Below are 18990 nucleotides of genomic sequence, written 5' to 3' on the forward strand. Positions count from 1 at the left end.
CAACTGCGCGACGCTATCAGTTGGGAGGTGTATTGCACTTCGATTGCACATTATAACTATGAGAAAATGGCCACCGACCGCATTAAAATGCTTTTTATTGAACAATACGGAATATATGGGTAATATACCGTGCATAATTGTAACATCCGTGGCCATGGGGTAAGCACTTTATATTTGAAATCTGAACGTTTATATAGATGTACGGATCGTAAATGGAAAAAGTGCAAACACCAGGTTGAAGACTACAGTAGCAGTTAATAAATAGACAAACAAATGCATTAATATACTTTTACGTGGGAAATCCGAAACAGGCAGTGCTGTGATTCTGAATTCTGTTACGATTATGTGATTAGTATCATTGACACCACCTGGGCGGGTGAGTCGTGTAACTTTCCCGACGTTAAACTGTGTATGTGTTGAACAACACAGCCATGCAGCCTTGCAGTTTAAGTGCAGATTTCAGCTTGGGAAAAGCACCCTACAACCGTTTTCTGGGTATGTACGTGGAATCTGTTGCTGGTTCATAGTCACCATTGCGTTATTGTGGTATTGCTATGCTTGCTATTATGTTGCAAATGACTGTGTGTGTGCGGGCGAAATAACATTGAGAGCAGAATGCCAGACGATATGCCAGCTTTAACGGTTGCTAAGCTAGCATTGGACAATCGCTTATGGGGTGGGGTTTAGCGAAGGGTCCATTGGCAGCCGCCATATAGCGGAGACGCTGTTACTTATACCTATAGAGTACTGAGTACTTATACTGTTACTTATACCTATAGAGTACTGAGTACTTATACGAGTACTGAGTACTTATACTTATACCTATAGAGTACTGAGTACTTATACTGTTACTTATTGTTACTGTTACCTCATGATGAACAACTTTCACACTCTGACTTTTGACCTCTGACCTTTAGATCTCCCACCATTTTGAATTATATGAAAAACAGTTAAAATCTATGGAATCCTGGGATTTTTGAGCAACTTGCACGAAACTTTTTACACATGAACTTTGGACCTTTTACACATGAACTTTGGACCTATGCCGACATAAAATAGAGCATCGCAGTTCGGCCACTTCCTGGTGCCGGAAGTAAATACTCAATGCATTTTTCCCATTGACTTTTCCAAAAATATTTAGAATCAAGCTATCCAGGATAGCGGTGAATCATGACCATAAAACCATTTTTTCTGTGATTTTTTAAAATTTTATATTTAATGATATGATATACTATATTTAATAAATACCCTTTGTTTTGCCGTTTTCAAAAAAGTTTTTTCACAGAATCAAACGTTTTATGGTCATGATTCACCGCTATCCTGGATAGCTTGATTCTAGGCTTAAATTAATTTATATAAATATTTTTGTAAAAGTCAATGGGAAAAATGCATTGAGTATTTACTTCCGGCACCAGGAAGTGGGCGGGAACTGCGACGCTCTATAGGGAGCTGATTTTTTAAGTGAAAAAATTCAGCTTTAATGAGCCAATGAATATTGCAGTTTTATGACAATTATTCAGAAACCAATCTTACTCCAATTGGTGAAAGGGTCTCTCTCTCTCTCTCTCTCTCTCTCTCTCTCTCTCTCTCTCTCTCTCTCTCTCTCTCTCTCTCTCTCTCTCTCTCTCTCTCTCTCTCTCTCTCTCTCTCTCTCTCTCTCTCTCTCTCTCTCTCTCTCTCTCTCTCTCATGATTGTGTCAATAATGCATACGCAATTGTTAAAGATAACCTGTAATGCGTACAATGTATGATATACTTCAGTCTGAAAAAAAAATAGCTGATCTACAATCTCACAACCTTTCAGATAACAACGTTTTGTGAGCTTGTAGAGCGACTACTTTCACTAGTTTCTATTCCGAGGAGACGTACAATTTCTCTATCGGTAGATGGTTAGGGAACCATTGATGTAGAGTAGTTAGCAAAACAGAGGCCTGGTCCATCAGGGACGGAATGACTTAGGGGAAGGCATAGTTTTACTGAGGTTAGGGTTATGGGTTTAAAATGCTCATTTGTTAATTGCATGGTCTTCTTTCTCTCAAGTTCAGTCTTCTATGTTTCTATGGCTTATTGTGCATATTACTTATCATTGCTTCTTTCTTTCTTCTCTCTGCAATCCCTGGCCCCGTATTATCGCTGCTTGCAGCTATATTTTTCTTTGCACTTCTGCTTCTTCTCTGCTTGTTCTCCCTGCCGCTCTCACCTTTTTTATCTTTGCTCTTGCTTTGCTTTCCCAGTTTTTTGTCCCGAATTTCACGCATGATGTCAAAGAACACCTAAGAGAGAGAGAGAGAGAGAGAGAGAGAGAGAGAGAGAGAGAGAGAGAGAGAGTTGGAGAAGAGAGTTGGAGAAGAGAGTTGGAGAAAGAGAGAGAAAGTGGAGAGGGATTGAGAGAGATAATTGTAATTATTAAACACTATTGATTTGAAGCAGGATGCTTCAAATTAACTTAATGTACAAGACCAATGATAATCAAAACAAAACTACCATGATACAAATAGGGAACTGTTTGCACAGCAAACTGTTACTGTTTGGGAAGTCGAGGCGGTACATTTATGACGAACATAAACTCATGTACTAATAATGAGTTCAACATAAATTGTATAAAATTCCCATATTGTCTGTCATTTTCATATATAATATTGACTAATTTGACTGTGTATATTGTAATGTGAATATTATATGTCAGTTATAATGTCTCTGCCCCAATATGAGGGACCGCCCTGAAGAATTTGCATTGGTTCTGCGATGCAGTTTAAAAAAATAATTAATTCCACTCAGTTTTAGATATGAAAAGTGGGAGATGTGTCTATTGAGTGAAGCATTTAGAGACTACTTGTGAGTCTTATGCGCTAGGAACTAGTTTAGTTTATTTGAAATGCAAAAAAACTGCAAGGTTAAAGCAGTTCAAGGATAAACACAACAATGTCCTGAGACTTATTTCCATCGTGGTCATCTCACAAGCAACAATTAATAGTTAGCACTTTACAATACAAAATAAATTACATACATAAAATAAATGACTATCTACTCCTAGACATTCAACCTTTTACAAAGAAAACCTTTTCTAATAGCCAAGGTTTTGTCTGTTTTTTCAAATACCTCAAATTAGTTAGATCCCTTTCACATTACTTATGAATTTAAATAGGCACACATTTGCTACACTGGCTCTGGTGAAAATGTTGTGTGCGTCCCTAACCTGAGTAAAAAAAAGAAATGCTTTAAAAAAAATGTGGATCTCTCCATATGATCAGACCAGACCAGCTCCTACAGTATAAGGTGTACAGTGAAAAGGAGGTTAGCTACCTTGTCCACGTTGGCTCGTGTCTTGGAGGAGGTCTCCACATACTGGACGCCCCACTCAGCAGCGCAGGCCGTCGCCTCGTCAAACGACACCTGCCTCTGATCCTCCAGGTCCGAATTGTTCCCCACCAGCAACAGAGGAATGCCCTCTCCCTTCACACGCAGGATCTGCTCCCTGAGATTCACACACGCACGCACGCACGCACGCACGCACACACACAGTCAGAGGGATTTTTTTTGTAGCACCCATACTAGCCGCATCTGTGACCCCCCAGCCATCACTGTAGCTCAGGACTCAGTTACACAGCGTTACCATCCAGGACTTTGGGTGTCGGGGCGACCTATTTTTCAACTTCGTATCGCAACTTTTAAGGTAATGACATGTTCCTACAGATATCTGTAGTAACAACAGGGTGATAAAATGATATTCTGCTGTGAAACAGCTGTTTAAATTGGTTATTTTGACAGCCTGTGCAGAATTTCCAATATTACAATAGAGCCCGACCGATATATTGGCAATCATGCAGCCACTGTGTCCCAATTTTCAAACACGTTCAACCTGGCGTCCCTATGTTCGGCATGTCATTATAGGCAAACATTTTCAAAAATGTTACGGGTCAATTTGGTTCCACTCAAGAGTTATGGGGGTCTGTGGCTTAATGCATACTAAAGTAGGAGTCTTTGAAATTAAAAAGGTTTGGTAACCAGTAGCTTTACGGTTTCCTCACCTGAACTCTAGGGTAGCGGTGAAGGACTCGTGCTCAGTGATGGAGAAGACCAGCAGGAAGCCCTCTCCGCTACGGAAGTAGTTGTCTCTGATGGCGGTGTAGTCGCACTGTCCCGCCGCGTCCAGGATGTCTATCTGCACCTCCTCCCCGTCCAGGACCACCTTCTTCCTGTAGCTGTCCGCTTTGGTGGGCCAGTAGTCCTCCGTGTACTGGATGGAGAGACCCATACGTACATTTAAAGGAGAGTGTCACTAATCACTCACCAACATACAAAGGATCGTTGAATAATTCCAGATCTGCCCCTGTTGTCCATTCTGCAGACCCCTTGCAGCGGCATAATGGGAGACGTGTGTAAGAGTGAAAATCGTCTATATTGACCGATGCAATGTTCTTTTTTTTTCCTACTACTACTCATCGTGGAGTCTCATGGTACTCAAACATACGCTGAATGACCCGCATGAGCTACCGTTCGTGCAGAACGACATGACGCTGGTTGCTTGTTTCTCTCACAAAATCTGGCACACGCCAGGTTCTGCCTAAAATGACCGGCACTCTCCTTTAACAACCACAAAGCTGTATACAAGATATGAATGTAGTCATCATTATTATAATCATCAATAATAATGATAATAATAAAGTTAAGGGAATGTATTTTAGCTGAATCTTATCGCATTTGTGTATTTATGTATATTGGATGCCAGTATGCCAATGGCAAATTTCCATTACATTTTATGGACAATGAGCTACATGGAGTGTGGTGACCTGTCTTAAGTGCCTGGCTATGCTTTTTCTGTTTTTCTACTTGTTTTTCTACCGATGGTGAAATATGGAACTGGAGGACCCCCCCCCCCCCCCATACATGTTTGACCATGTTTGTCCTGTTTTGTTAAGAGTATGTCTGTCAGTTGTTGTATATGGAAAATTTTAAAAATTCAATAAAAATATAAAATACAAATTTTATGGACAATAAAGTTTTCATTATCTTTATCATCATGATCACTAGCATTTAGAACCCGATGATGCCAGACTTTTGGGTCCCTTAGCTATATACTATATAATCACAAACACAGCCTGTCGCAAGTTATTCATGAATTGTTCCGATACATTTGTTGCATTCTATCCTCTCCCATGTGTGACCTTCCATTATGTCTACTCACTCAAGGAGATTGAATTCTGCATTGTGTGAGTCACGCACACAATTCAATCTCCTTGAGATTGTCACAGTTGGGCTGGGAAATTAACCGAACATATACCTGTATCGAAACCGATATTTAGAACCAACCTTGCTCATGAAGGTTAATCGTATAATTGAGAAGCACATTTCTTTTTTTTAAATGTTTTATATATCTATAAATCGATATGAAAACATTGTAATTGATTTATTATTATCGACTAACTCGATTAGACATTTAACCCTGTATCATACTTAGTTGTACAATGGTGGTGTACAAAAATATTTAAAAGAGCCGATCCACAAGCTCACGCTTCACTTAAAAAAATATGCAAAAGTTGACAGAGTTCCAGCATAACTCACCTCATCGTACATGAACTGCAGGGTGAGGGCAGACTTCGCCACGCTTCCACTGCCCACCATGATCACCTTGTGGAGCACCAGAGAGCCCTTGCTCTTGTTCTTACCAGAGGCCATGATGGTCTCTGTTCTGTATCAGCCCCCTTAGCCCAGTACAGCAGCCAACACTTGACAAGAAGAAGAGCCTTTGGAAAGGAACACGCCACGGAAATAAGGATTAGTGGCTGACATTTTGCTAAATGACGGACGTTTCCCCATGTGTTTAAAATAAGATAAGAACAGCTGTTGACAATGACCACCACATCAACAAGACATATGTGCCATTTTGCTGTAAAGCAAATGCCACTGCAAACTAGAGCTCTACCTACATATCGGCCAACCCGTTGGCCAAGGGACACAAGGGTATTCCAAGCGGGCCCCCACATATTAGCCAAAACCCTAAGATTTAATGATATAACATTAATATAAAATAAATATCCCCCCCTACCCTGTTGCCATCAAGACTCAAACATGTATTTTATAGTCTGACTGACTTTTATAGTTTCCTATTGTCAAAATCGATCAAATACATCTACGTTCCATTGATCCAAGCTGGAACACAATCAATTAATTGACAATTAAAATAACATGTACGCGCGTGACACGGCCCATCCGACCACTTCCAGTTGACGCAGAGAGCAATTATCAACCAACCGATTGCATGGTTTCTTTGGCAGTTGATTAACTATTATTTTCGTTTTTTGTTACTTAAATTCGGTTATTTAGGTTAATTTGGTTCCAAAAAAAATGTACTCCATGAAGTTTAGATTTGTGTCTATGTCTATATTCGGCAGGCAACATTATCATAATAATAAATCAGCATTCATTAACCTACGTCTTGACGTTGTCTTCTCCACTCTTGTAGCAGCGGTCTCAAGTTGATCTGGTCTCATTACAAATTGAAACATCGGGTAGTTTATCTTTGACAGACTCCAGGGCTCGGCTCCACCTGAAGAGTACATTCATTGGCAACATAAATGGCTTATGGTGGGAACAGTGCAATAAGGTCTAGGCAAAATTAAGTAGTCTGATAAAAAAAAAGATGGGATTTTTTAAATGAAGAATAGGTTACTACTACTACTATTTTTTGTTTTGAATGAAATACAGATGGATTTTTTAAATGAAAATAAAAAGAGAATGAAATAGTCAAACAAAAGGTTTTTTAAATCAGATTAATGAAATACATATGGATTTTTAAAAAGGGATGTCTGGAAGTCTACAACAGATGGATTTTAAAAAAATGAACAGCTTAATTACACGCACCTGCATGTATTCTGTAATTAACACATTGACTGCCAGAGTTAAAACACCAGCCATAGCTGCCTGTGCCAGCCATTTTTGAGCTTTCTGGCCAGTCTATCTAGGCCCACAGAACATTTTGTGCTAGGACTATGAACACATGGAATACCTCAAAACAAAGATCAGAATCTCTACTTTCGCCAGGAAAAAAAGTGAGTTCCTAGCATGTTCTGTTCTTTAGCTATTGGCAGTTGAATATAGCTTGGTTTCACCAAAATCAGCTATCTGGATCTAGAAGCTGAGATAATGAGGCTTTTGTGAAACATTCTCTCTCAGGCAGAACAGTGATTAGACCCTTATATTTTCACCTTCAGTGACACATTACTGACATCAGACATCTGCACAGTTGTTGTTTTCAAACTAACAACACTGAGAAAGTGCTTTTGAATATACTTTTATATAGCTTTTTCACATCAACGTTTATCAACATGTGTCTTGTTGATAAACAAATCTCAAGCTCATTTCAACGTTTTTCTTTTCAAAGTTATAAGATCAAAAGAAGTGTGTGTGTGTGTGTGTGTGTGTGTGTGTGTGTGTGTGTGTGTGTGTGTGTGTGTGTGTGTGTGTGTGTGTGTGTGTGTGTGTGTGTGTGTGTGTGTGTGTGTGTGTGTGTCAAGACTTGGCATTATCTGTGCCAATTGTTTGAGTTTGTTTTACACACCATTATAATTTCACACACACACACACACACACACACACACACACACGCACACACAGGGAGAGATTTTGCACTGTCCCCCTCTGGTGGTCAAAATAAATCCCTACATTGTGACACATCCATCCATCCAATACAGACATATTGATGCCCCCTGATAGAAACCATATAGACATATAGACTGTATGCAAGGTAAGTGAGGAGGAATTATTTTCTGTGAATGCCATGCAGACAAGCACTGAGATCCAGATAGCATCTATGACATAAAACCAAGCAAAATCAGAAAATGTTTGACTTTTTAGATAGTGAAACAGTTTTATATACAGCCTTATTTTTATCACAACACCCAATTACTGAATATCAGTCCCCCATAACTCTTGATTGTGTGCAAATGGAACTAAATGGACCCATAGGGTTGACAGTAATGGTCAAATAGGGCTAGCTATGTATGTGTCTTTCTATATTCTATGTCCAGGTTTTCTTCAGATTAGGATACTGATTTCACTGGTTCCATTTGTGCACACAAGACCTGCTAGTTTGCAATTGTATATCTATGATATAAAACCAACAGTCTACAGAACCCAATTACTGAATATCAGTCCCCCATAACTCTTGATTGTGTGCAAATGGAACTAAATGGACCCGTAGGGTTGACAGTAATGGTCAAATAGGGCTAGCTATGTATGTGTCTGTCTATATTCTATGTCCAGGTTTTCTTCAGATTAGGATACTGATTTCACTGGTTCCATTTGTGCACACAAGACCTGCTAGTTTGCAATTGTATATCTATGATATAAAACCAACAGTCTACAGAAAAAGTTTGAAACGACTCAGGCAGACACATTTGAACACTTTATATGTCTTTCAAGTGGAGTACAACATACAAAGTACAACATACAAAAAACATACAAAAAATACAATATATCATCATTGTGTGTTTTGCTGGCCAGCACATCAATGTCTCCTCAGATCGCTCAGGGTGGAGGTGGTCCCCGTGAGGGTCTGAGGACGTGATGGCATAGATGTCTTTCACCGACAAAGATGGCATCACGCACTCAGATCCCTTGGGGCAGTGAGAAACATTAGCAGCACATTCACTGCCAACTGTTGGCTGGCTCAGAGCATAATAAATCAAAGTCAAAATAAATACAAAATGAAAATAAAACAAACAAATACAATCAAAATGATTCAATAATACTTCTCCTTAGTATGGTAATCAATCGCTCAGGGCGGAGGTGGTCCCCGTGAGGGTCTGAGGACGTGATGGCATAGATGTCTTTCACCGACAAAGATGGCATCACGCACTCAGATCCCTTGGGGCAGTGAGAAACATTAGCAGCACATTCACTGCCAACTGTTGGCTGGCTCAGAGCATAATAAATCAAAGTCAAAATAAATACAAAATGAAAATAAAACAAACAAATACAATCAAAATGATTCAATAATACTTCTCCTTAGTATGGTAATCAAGGTAGCAATCAATAACATGGAGGGGTACCAAACAGCTTTTGCACTGATACCTTGTCTCACTCCGCTCTCCCCTCCTGGTGCAAACTCTGCACCATTTTGTTGGGTGCTTGTTTTTGGCAGTGGGGGGACAATAGACAAGCTCATGGACTTTCATATCGCCACTCAATCGGTCACAAGGTTCGCGACTTCTTGGTGCATAAGGACGCAGGGGGGGGGCAGGGGGGGGCGGAGAGGCCGGGGGACGGCAGGGGCGGGCAGGATGAGGCTGCTGGTGAGGCTGCTGCTGGTGAGGTTGCTGCTGGTGAGGTTGCTGCTGACAGGCGGCCGGGGGGGGGACAGGCGGGTCTGCTGGGACAGGGGCATGTCTCACAGCGGTCCAAGACTTGACAACGCTGAGGATGAAGTCATACATGCACTTACAGTCGCCACCTGGATTCCTTGTCTTGTAGAGTACGAATGCGTTGTACATTGCGATTTGGAATAAATAGACCACAAACTTGCTGCTCCACTTGGCTGTCTTCCTGATGAAGGGATAATAGCTTAGGTTTTGGTCTAGTCGGTCAACTGCATTCATACTCTTGTTGTATTCAAGGACACAAACTGGCTTCTCCTGTGGCACTTTGTCGCTGTGTTTTTTCTGCCTCACCATCTGGGTGCCCATCTCATCCTTGTGCTGGGTTGTGATCAATCGAACGATGCGTTTGTCTCGCCAGGCCAATAACATCACTTTGCCATTGTGAAGCATCTTACGTTGTCCCACTTTCAGGCTGGACATCGTCACATCCCTCATGGCTTGTGGTTCTCCTCTTTTTAGCCTCATGGTACCACAGGCATGGGTGTTCTTCTCAAGGAGGAGTTCATACAGCTTCACGGAGTTATAATAGTTGTCCATGAACAACGAAAACCCGTACCCTGTAAGACCCTGCAACAGAAAGATGACTGTGTCTGGTAGGGAAGAGTACTGTCCAGAATATGGCTTCATTGAGTAGCAGTACCCCGTTCCAGAATCGCACAGAATGTAGGACTTTATTCCATACTTGGTGGGCTTCATTGGGTTGTACACTCTGAAGGATAGGCGTCCCCTCCACAAAAGCATCCCCTCATCGATGCTGATGTTACGACCTGGAACAAACATCTGCTTGAATTTGTCTGTCAGGTACAGCAAGACCGGGTTGATTTTACAAAGCCTGTCGACAACAGCAACCTCACCAGCAGCTTCGGCGGCGGCAGCGGCGGCGGCGTGAGCGGCAGCGTCAGCCTCATTGTTGGTGAAGTGGAGAAACCGCCAGATGATCTGGAACCTGTTGCGTGGCATCTTTTTGCCGAAGAACGAAGCGAGTACAGGGTCATCGGTCGACCAATAGTACTCTAGTACAGGCTTTCGAACAAGGCCAGTGAGGAACAACAGGGCCAAAAAGTTTTTCAGCTCCCCCACTGAAACCGCTTTCCAGTCCTTCACCCTGCTTTGTGGATGCTGCGCCACTTCTTCTTCACTCCTGGCCTGGATGAACACGTCAGCATAGTGGTTGGTCTGCTCTACTATCATCCCTAGCAGCTCATCAGTGAGGAAAAGTGAAAGAAAGTCTACAGGCATGGTGGAATGTAGCTCCGCCGCAGCATTTCTAGGACCCGGACTAGCAGTGAAAGGGATGTCCTCCCTAGGTTCCCAATCTGTGTCCTTCCACACAGGCTCTACAGCTGACGGCCTCCCACCATGTCCTGTGAATTACAGAAATACACAATTACCATAAAATACATCTTTTTTGTTTGTGTGGCAGTGTTGATTTATATGAAAATATGACTAAAACTAAATGGACTTTTATTCAACAGACTATGACTAAAACTGAATCAAAATGTACTGTCAAAATCATGTTGTTGTGGTACATGATTTTGTGACATTTATCATTGCAGAGTGGGGTTTTAGCGAGGGCTGGCTCTGTATGTGTTTGTCTATATTGTATGTCCAGATTATGACACTATGTGGAATTGTATTCAACAGACTATGACTAAAACTGAATCAAAATGTACTGTCAAAATCATGTTGTGTGGTACAGCTGTGAAAACTGTCTCACCTCTTTTACGCCCGTCACGTGGTACTGCGGTTGAAGGTGATGGTCCCGTTTCCTCCACATCCATCATGCCTGAAATCATAGTAAAACATAAAATAGTTTGGTAAATAAGATATACAATTATATTCACTGCCAGCATGGCAACTTTAGAATGAATGACATGTATCATGTCATGAATGACATGGGCTGGCTCTGTATGTGTTTGTTGTATGATGTACTGTCAAAATCCTGTTGTGTGGTACAGCTGTGAAAACTGTCTCACCTCTTTCACGGCGGACACTTGGTACTGCGGTTGAACATGATGGTCCTGCTTCCTCGACATCCATCATGTCTGAAATCACAGTAAAACATAAAATAGTTTGGTAAATAAGATATACAATTATATTCACTGGTGGTGGTGCATTACTTTGTGCAACTTAGAATGAATGACATGTATCATTGCAGAGTGTGGTTTTTAGCCAGGGCTGGCTCTGTATGTGTTTGTCTATATTGTATGACCAGATTATATGTATGACACTGTGTCAAACACAAACAGAGTTTAGCCCTAAATGACCAAATACAGTAGCCTGGTTAGGCAAGGCTACCATTACAGTACGATGTGTACAAATGGAACCAAATGGACACGTGATGAAGAAAATGGCATCTATAAAAACCAACTGTCTAATGAAAATGTTTGAAACAGACTTACCATTCCTAGCAGACTGTGTAGGCCTATGATGAGATGACGACGCCATTGCTTCATCAGACTCATCTTCGTCGTCTGAAAGTAAACAAGATCAAACACTGTTGATGTTGTGGACATAAGGGGACCTTTGATGAAATTTATTATGATGGTGGGGGCCTCGGTGCACCTGGCCTCCACCCCAAAAACTAAAGCCATCAAAGGGATTTGAAAATCATTGTTGACATGTCCTCATGTGACCCACAACACTACAAAAGACTTTGTTGACATGGCCTCATGTCGACCCCCAACAAAATCAAAACATTTGTTGTCATGACATGACATGACCTCTTCCCTTTGAAGTATGCCACCCCCCCCCCCCAAAAAAAACCCCCAGATCTACAAGTCAACAAATTCATAGGCTACATCGTCAACATATTCAAATAAATCACATGCATATAAATAGATACAGAATAAAATAAATACATATTTTATAACTGGCTGACCCAGAGTGCAATATCCTAGAAATCCACACCGGGCTTCTACATTGTCCATATATAAATAAGGTGTTACACACACCTCCAGTTGTTAGAGGCCCAGTCAAACAATTTGTCTAAAAAGGATGAAACCATTCATAGGTATTCAATTCATCAAAATATAAAATGGCACCATTCAATGATCATAACAAGATAAAAGCACTACGTTGTGATGCGATTGAATGGTTTGGTGCCATTTTATATGTTGATATAAGTAAGTAGTGCCCCACAGACTTTATACAAATATCAGGTAAAACATAGCCGATTTACAATCTCACAACGCGTCGCAGCGCGAGGCGTTGTGAGCTTGTAGATCTGCTATTTTCAGAGTACAACCAAAAGGTAAAATATGATAAAAAAAAAAGATATATATATATATAGGATATTCTTACCACTGGTAAACGGATCCAGACAATGTTTCCTTGGGCTTGGCTCGCTTGGCTCCCAGCTGCCAGAACAATCCGAATCGGAGCTCTCTTCACCGTCAGTAGTGTCTGGTTCTGGGCGATATGACACGGTCCTCGGAGTCGGTCTTTTGCTACGACGCAATCGGTGCCCGGGATCGGGGTCTGGTACCGGTGGGTTCGTGTCCTCCTCAGGCTCAGATACCTCCGCAGGTGGTGGGGGAGGTGGTGGGGGGGGTGGTTGCTTCTTAGGCCTCCGTGGTCGTTGCCGCCCGCGCCGGGGGACGGTCGAAGACACCGATGTCTCCTCAGATCCCTGGGGAGCAGTCTTCGCCTCCTCGGATCCCTCCAATGGCGGAGGTGGTCGCGGCGGAGGTGGTCGCGGCGGAGGTGGTCGCCACGAGGGTTCTGCTGACGTGAAGACATAGGTATCTTTCACCGATAGAGATGGCTTCACGTCAACAGATCCCTCGGGGGTAGTGAGAGACGCCGCCTGCTTCACCTCCTTGGAGCCCCCAGCTAGTGGCGAAGGTGGTCGCGGGGGAGCGGTGAAAGACGCCACCGCCGACGGCTTCTTCTCAGGTCGTGGTGGTTCCTCCACAGGTCGTGATGGTGGTCCCGGTGGTGATGGGGGTCCCGGGGGAGCAGTGAAGGACATTGTCTCCAAAATAGTTCTTTGGGTCGGGTCTCTCCGAGGCCATTTGGCCTTGCTTTTTCTTCGCATCTCGCCTAAAAACTATACTCCCGAGTCCGACTCCCACCTATAAATATGTACACCTAACTCTCACCTATATATCTATGTACTACTATACTATATAAACGTCTTACTCTCACCTATATATATATATCTTGCACCTCTCCTAACTTTACCAAACTAACTAACTAACTAACGATCGCTTGCTCTTTCTCTGTCTCTCAGTCGCTGTCTCTCGCTCTCTCTCACTCTATTTCTCTGTCCGTCCGTCTCTGCTCACTGTTTGTTTAGAATGCCACAGGGACTGTTGTTCTGCACCCGGATTTGTAGTGTTTTGCTCAGATCATGTGACTTTTGCGATCATGTGACTTTTCTTTTGTCGTAGAAGCTTAATATTAATACACAGGTTGTGGAAGATTGCAATCTACCTTATACCAATGAAAAGACCTAATATCGAGTTAACTCGATCTAGGCAGTCAAGCGCTGGATTCTTAATATCGAGATAACTCGATCTAGGCAGTCAATGTGTTAAGGCCCCTAGCAGCAGCTACAGTACTTGAGTAAATGTACTTAGTTACTTTAAACCACTGGCTGCTGGTAAATTTAAAAGCAGTACAGACAGGCTCACTGCCGCGCACATATACAGGAGTCAGGACAAACGGCCTCACGATTAAAGTGGCAGATTTAGACATTCAATTCAATTCAAAGGGCTTTATTGGCATGAGAAAACATATGTTTACATTGCCAAAGCAGAAATAGTTAGGGAATTTTAACAAGATGTTTGGACCATCTGTGAAAAAATGTACTACCAATAGCTTAATTCACCAATGTGTTCTTATAGGTGTCTAGAATCACCTCTCAATTAATGCAAACCCAAATCCTCGTGGAAAATCCTGGAGAGCCAATCAAAGTTAAGGAGCAAAGAGAAAAATATGAAGAAAAAAAAAGTCTAAAATTAACTTGTGAGGTGTCTAACTAGGGGGTTTCAGGGGTGCTGAATCCATTCCAACCATTATTTTTGAGTAAAAATGTCTCCCTGGCCATCTAATATTGGTATATTGGTTATTGTTAGTGTATAATCAGTGTATAATCAATGGTAGGGGATTGGGGTGTTGTTGAATTGATTCTATTCTGAAAAATAAAACAAGAAAATATTGCTAAACACTTGATAAGAGTGTACACCTACTGTGCACATGCTCAGTGGGATACACTGTCTGCATGTGGGGAAGGAGCGGGAGTGTTGCATCCTGGCAAATATGTCTGGACGATTTTAAGGTACGGTAGTTTATCTACTTTTTGGCGTTTATTTTCCTCTGCTGGCAAAACTTTTGATTACTGTGAATTTAGAATATCAATTTTCTCTAGCCTATTGCTTACATTGAACAACCATTAGTTAAACAATCATGACACTTGTCTTTTAGTAGACAACATGGAAGAGGATTCTGTAGCTTGTGGCTTAAGGTGCTTCATCTGTAGTGGTCCTGAGACTGAGATTCAAAAGCTCTCAAAAGTCACCCAAAAAGGCTATGCACAGATTTTGTCTTATTCTGAGAGTGTGGATGATGCAGCATTAATCAGAAGACTACATGAGGACTGGAAAAACGGAGCTGACCCCAAACTAAGATATATCCAGTGGAAATCGTATGTTTTTTTCATTGTGATGAAAGTTGCCACTTGCAGATTTCAATCCTATTCTACGTTGTGAGTGACATCATAATTTAATAAAAACTTTAAACATAATCTATTCTTTAGAGCAAGATGAGCAAGACCAACGGCCAGAAAGGAGGAAAAGACGCAGGGCATTGTCTGGGTCAAGTAGTTCAAGTGCTAGCTGGCACACTTGATCTACCATACTACTTGCATCCTTTGCAATGAAGGTATCAATGTTGGCACATTGAAAAGAAACCCTGGTAAGTCTTTTGTATGTAAGATTCAAATGGATTTTGATAATTGTTTTTCTTGCTCCTCATTGTAGGCTTCCACTCTAAGTCAAATAATTTAATCATGCACATACTGTATGTGGCTACCTTTTATCCAGACAGAGCTCGGCAGTTGTATCGTGCACCTGATAATGTCTACCAGGACCGACTGAAAAGGAGTTTGATGCAGAGAGCAAAGCGACGAGGTGATGACTGGGGACTGGTCGCCTGTCTGGTATTATAGATTTGGTGGCAGAAGAGACAGTATATCATATTCGATGAAGAAGACACTTTGAGAACCCTGTTACAAAGTCTGAGGTAACATTATATGGATACACAATACAGCTGTATAATACAACTCACATTTCTTATCCTTTATTAGTCCCCCTCATTCCTGGAACCATATCAATCTTGCAGAATAAATTATTTTGAAGTCAAAAGTTTCACTATTAAAGATGATGTTTCTTCCCTCAGGATAAGAAATGTGAATTGTATTGTACAGCTGTATTGTGTATCCATATAATGTTACCTCAGACTGTAACAGGGTTCTCAAAGTCTCTTCTGCATCGAATATGATATACTGCCTCTTCTGCCACCAGGCGACCAGCCTGGTGGCAGAAGTCCCCAGTCCCCAGTCATCACCTCGTTGCTTTGCTCTCTGCACCAAACTCCTTTTCAGTCGGTCCTGGTAGACATTATCAGGTGCACGATACAACTGCCGAGCTCTGTCTGGATAAAAGGTAGCCACATACAGTATGTGCATGATTAAATTATTTGACTTTGAGTGGAAGCCTACAATGAGGAGCAAGAAAAACAATTATCAAAATCCATTTGAATCTTACATACAAAAGACTTACCAGGGTTTCTTTTCAATGTGCCAACATTGATACCTTCATTGCAAAGGATGCAAGTAGTATGGTAGATCAAGTGTGCCAGCTAGCACTTGAACTCCACACTCTCAGAATAAGACAAAATCTGTGCATAGCCTTTTTGGGTGACTTTTGAGAGTTTTTGAATCTCAGTTTCAGGACCACTACAGATGAAGCACCTTAAGCCACAAGCTACAGAATCCTCTTCCACGTTGTCTACTAAAAGACAAGTGTCATGATTGTTTAACTAATGGTTGTTCAATGTAAGCAATAAGCTAGAGAAATTTGATATTCTAAATTCACAGTAATCAAAAGTATTGCCAGCAGAGGAAAATAAACGCCAAAAAGTAGATAAACTACCGTACCTTAAAATCGTCCAGACATATTTGCCAGGATGCAACACTCCCGCTCCTTCCCCACATGCAGACAGTGTATCCCACTGAGCATGTGCACAGTAGGTGTACACTCTTATCAAGTGTTTAGCAATATTTTCTTGTTTTATTTTTCAGAATAGAATCAATTCAACAACACCCCAATCCCCTACCATTGATTATACACTGATTATACACTAACAATAACCAATATACCAATATTAGATGGCCAGGGAGACATTTTTACTCAAAAATAATGGTTGGAATGGATTCAGCACCCCTGAAACCCCCTAGTTAGACACCTCCCAAGTTAATTTTAGACTTTTTTTTTCTTCATATTTTTCTCTTTGCTCCTTAACTTTGATTGGCTCTCCAGGATTTTCCGCGAGGATTTGGGTTTGCATTAATTGAGAGGTGATTCTAGACACCTATAAAAACACATTGGTGAATTAAGCTATTGGTAGTACATTTTTTCACAGATGGTCCAAACATCTTGTTAAAATTCCCTAACTAAAAGCACAATACAACAATACAGCAATACAATCAAAACAAAAAATATACATGATGCATATTTTCTATACATACATGATGTGTGATTTGTGCCCCCCCCCCCCCCCCCCCCCCCCCATGGAACTGAGTACGTCTAATCCCCCCGGCTGCATCCCTGACTTCCACGGATCATGGCAGCCAAAAGTGGGAAACGTTTTAAATCAAAGATAGTAAAACGTTAAAGTGATATCTCTCACGCCATTTTGCAAACTGCTAAGTATTCAATCAATCAATCACCTGTTTTTTAGGACGTGTGTGTGTCTCGTCAGTTGGACGCAGCCTCCATAGATTTTACAACAACACAGTATTTTTTAACTCTATGGGCAGTGACGCTGCAGGGTGTATTCAACTTCCACTTCCACTTCCAGTTCTACAGACAGCTGTGTTCCGTGAGCAGAAATAACTTATCAGAAATAAGACTTCCGGTCGACGATCTCTTCAGAATAAGAGTATCCTCTACAGTAAAAAGAAGCCATTGAACCATAGAGGTCATCATTAATACAATATGTATTATAGTATAATATATCATATACATTATAATACATATTATAATATATAACATTTTATTACAATAATTAATGTAATGTATAATTAATTTATATATAACAATATATAACATTATATATGTATATGTATATGTATAGTGTAGCGGCCCGCTGCAGACTGTGTGTGTGTGTGTATGGCACTTTAAGGATTGTCAGCCAATGAGAGGGTCTTTCCGGGTCGAGTACAGGATGTGACGTGACCTTGTTGTTGTGTGTGTTGTCTCTGCCCCTACGGAACCTCTCCCTCCGCTGGGTCACCAGACGTTTCGACCCGGGACAATTCGACCCGGACAGGTCGACCCGCTTTCGACCCGCTTGGACCCGACAACTCGACCCAAATTCGACCCGGACCGCGAGAGAGAGAGAGAGAGAGAGAGAGAGAGAGAGAGAGAGAGAGAGAGAGAGAGAGAGAGAGAGAGAGAGAGAGAGAGAGAGAGAGAGAGAGAGAGAGAGAGAGAGAGAGAGAGAGAGAGAGAGAGAGAGAGAGAGATAATAATAATAATATGTACATTGATTTACCAAACGATTATTATTTGTCTGTCAGGGTGAAACAAGCCCAAAGGCTTTCAAGCAAGCACAGCCATTGAGATAGACACCTCCTTACCTCAAGCCCTAATGTCTTCTTGATGTGATAAGGCTTTCAAGCACAGCCATTAGACACCTCCTTACCTCAGCTCTAAATCCTTACAGTGTGTCTATTATCAATTGGTTCAGCCTGGCGATCCTCAATCTGTGTTGTCTGACAATTATTCTTGCACTCTTTATTCTCCCCTTTTCAGGTAAAGTGCAAAGTTGCCATGTTATAATAAGTTTCTATAAATGCTTTAGCTTCAAGACTGTATTGGTGTGGGACTGTGTTGGTGTTTTTGTTGCACTCGTTACAAAGCTAATGGAGGCTAATGGAAGCTAAAGGGAGCCACCCAGAGGACGTTTACAGAACATCATAAAGTGACGTTCAGTGTTGTCGTATATGAGATGCAAATATTATAATTGGGATTGCATTTATATTGCATATTTCATCTTACTTACATTTTGTTTACAAGGTGAATATGTATGCTACACAGCATATGACCGTGTCCTTGTTTAAGGAAGGATAGGCTATCATAAATGTTTAGCTTCAGCCTATTTCCTTTTCATCACCTCAAACACTGATGGAAAGTAACTAGTAACTACAGTTACTATAGGCTTTTTTTTGGGTTATATCATTTTAGTTGACCTTGTAACAGTAAACTCATGTACTGTACTGGTACCTTTTCCTGTGCAAACTTCAATCAATCTAAAGGATCTGGTATTTCTATTATTGGCATATCTTTTTAATGTTAATAATGAGAGCTATACATTTAAGGAAGGA

At 41.3% G+C, this 18990-nt stretch overlaps 1 protein-coding gene across 1 annotated transcript; it reads right to left on the bottom strand.

The window, feature by feature from the left end:
• Positions 1 to 646: 646 nt before the first annotated feature.
• Positions 647 to 17407, bottom strand: LOC311040587 (ras-related protein ralB-A-like; the record flags this gene model as incomplete). The annotated part of the gene is made up of 7 exons (XM_084050918.1): positions 17332 to 17407; positions 6434 to 6547; positions 5563 to 5744; positions 4029 to 4237; positions 3304 to 3475; positions 2162 to 2273; positions 647 to 651 (listed from the first exon to the last, which is right to left on the bottom strand). The coding sequence occupies exons 3-7, from the start codon at positions 5674 to 5676 to the stop codon at positions 647 to 649; spliced, it is 612 nt and encodes a 203-aa protein (XP_083907044.1). The 5' UTR covers positions 5677 to 5744; positions 6434 to 6547; positions 17332 to 17407.
• Between the last annotated feature and the right edge of the window lie 1583 nt (positions 17408 to 18990).

This window comes from Gymnoscopelus microlampas (genome assembly GCF_963454915.1).
Source record: "Gymnoscopelus microlampas genome assembly, chromosome: 24".
Classification (NCBI taxonomy): Eukaryota; Metazoa; Chordata; class Actinopteri; order Myctophiformes; family Myctophidae; genus Gymnoscopelus; species Gymnoscopelus microlampas.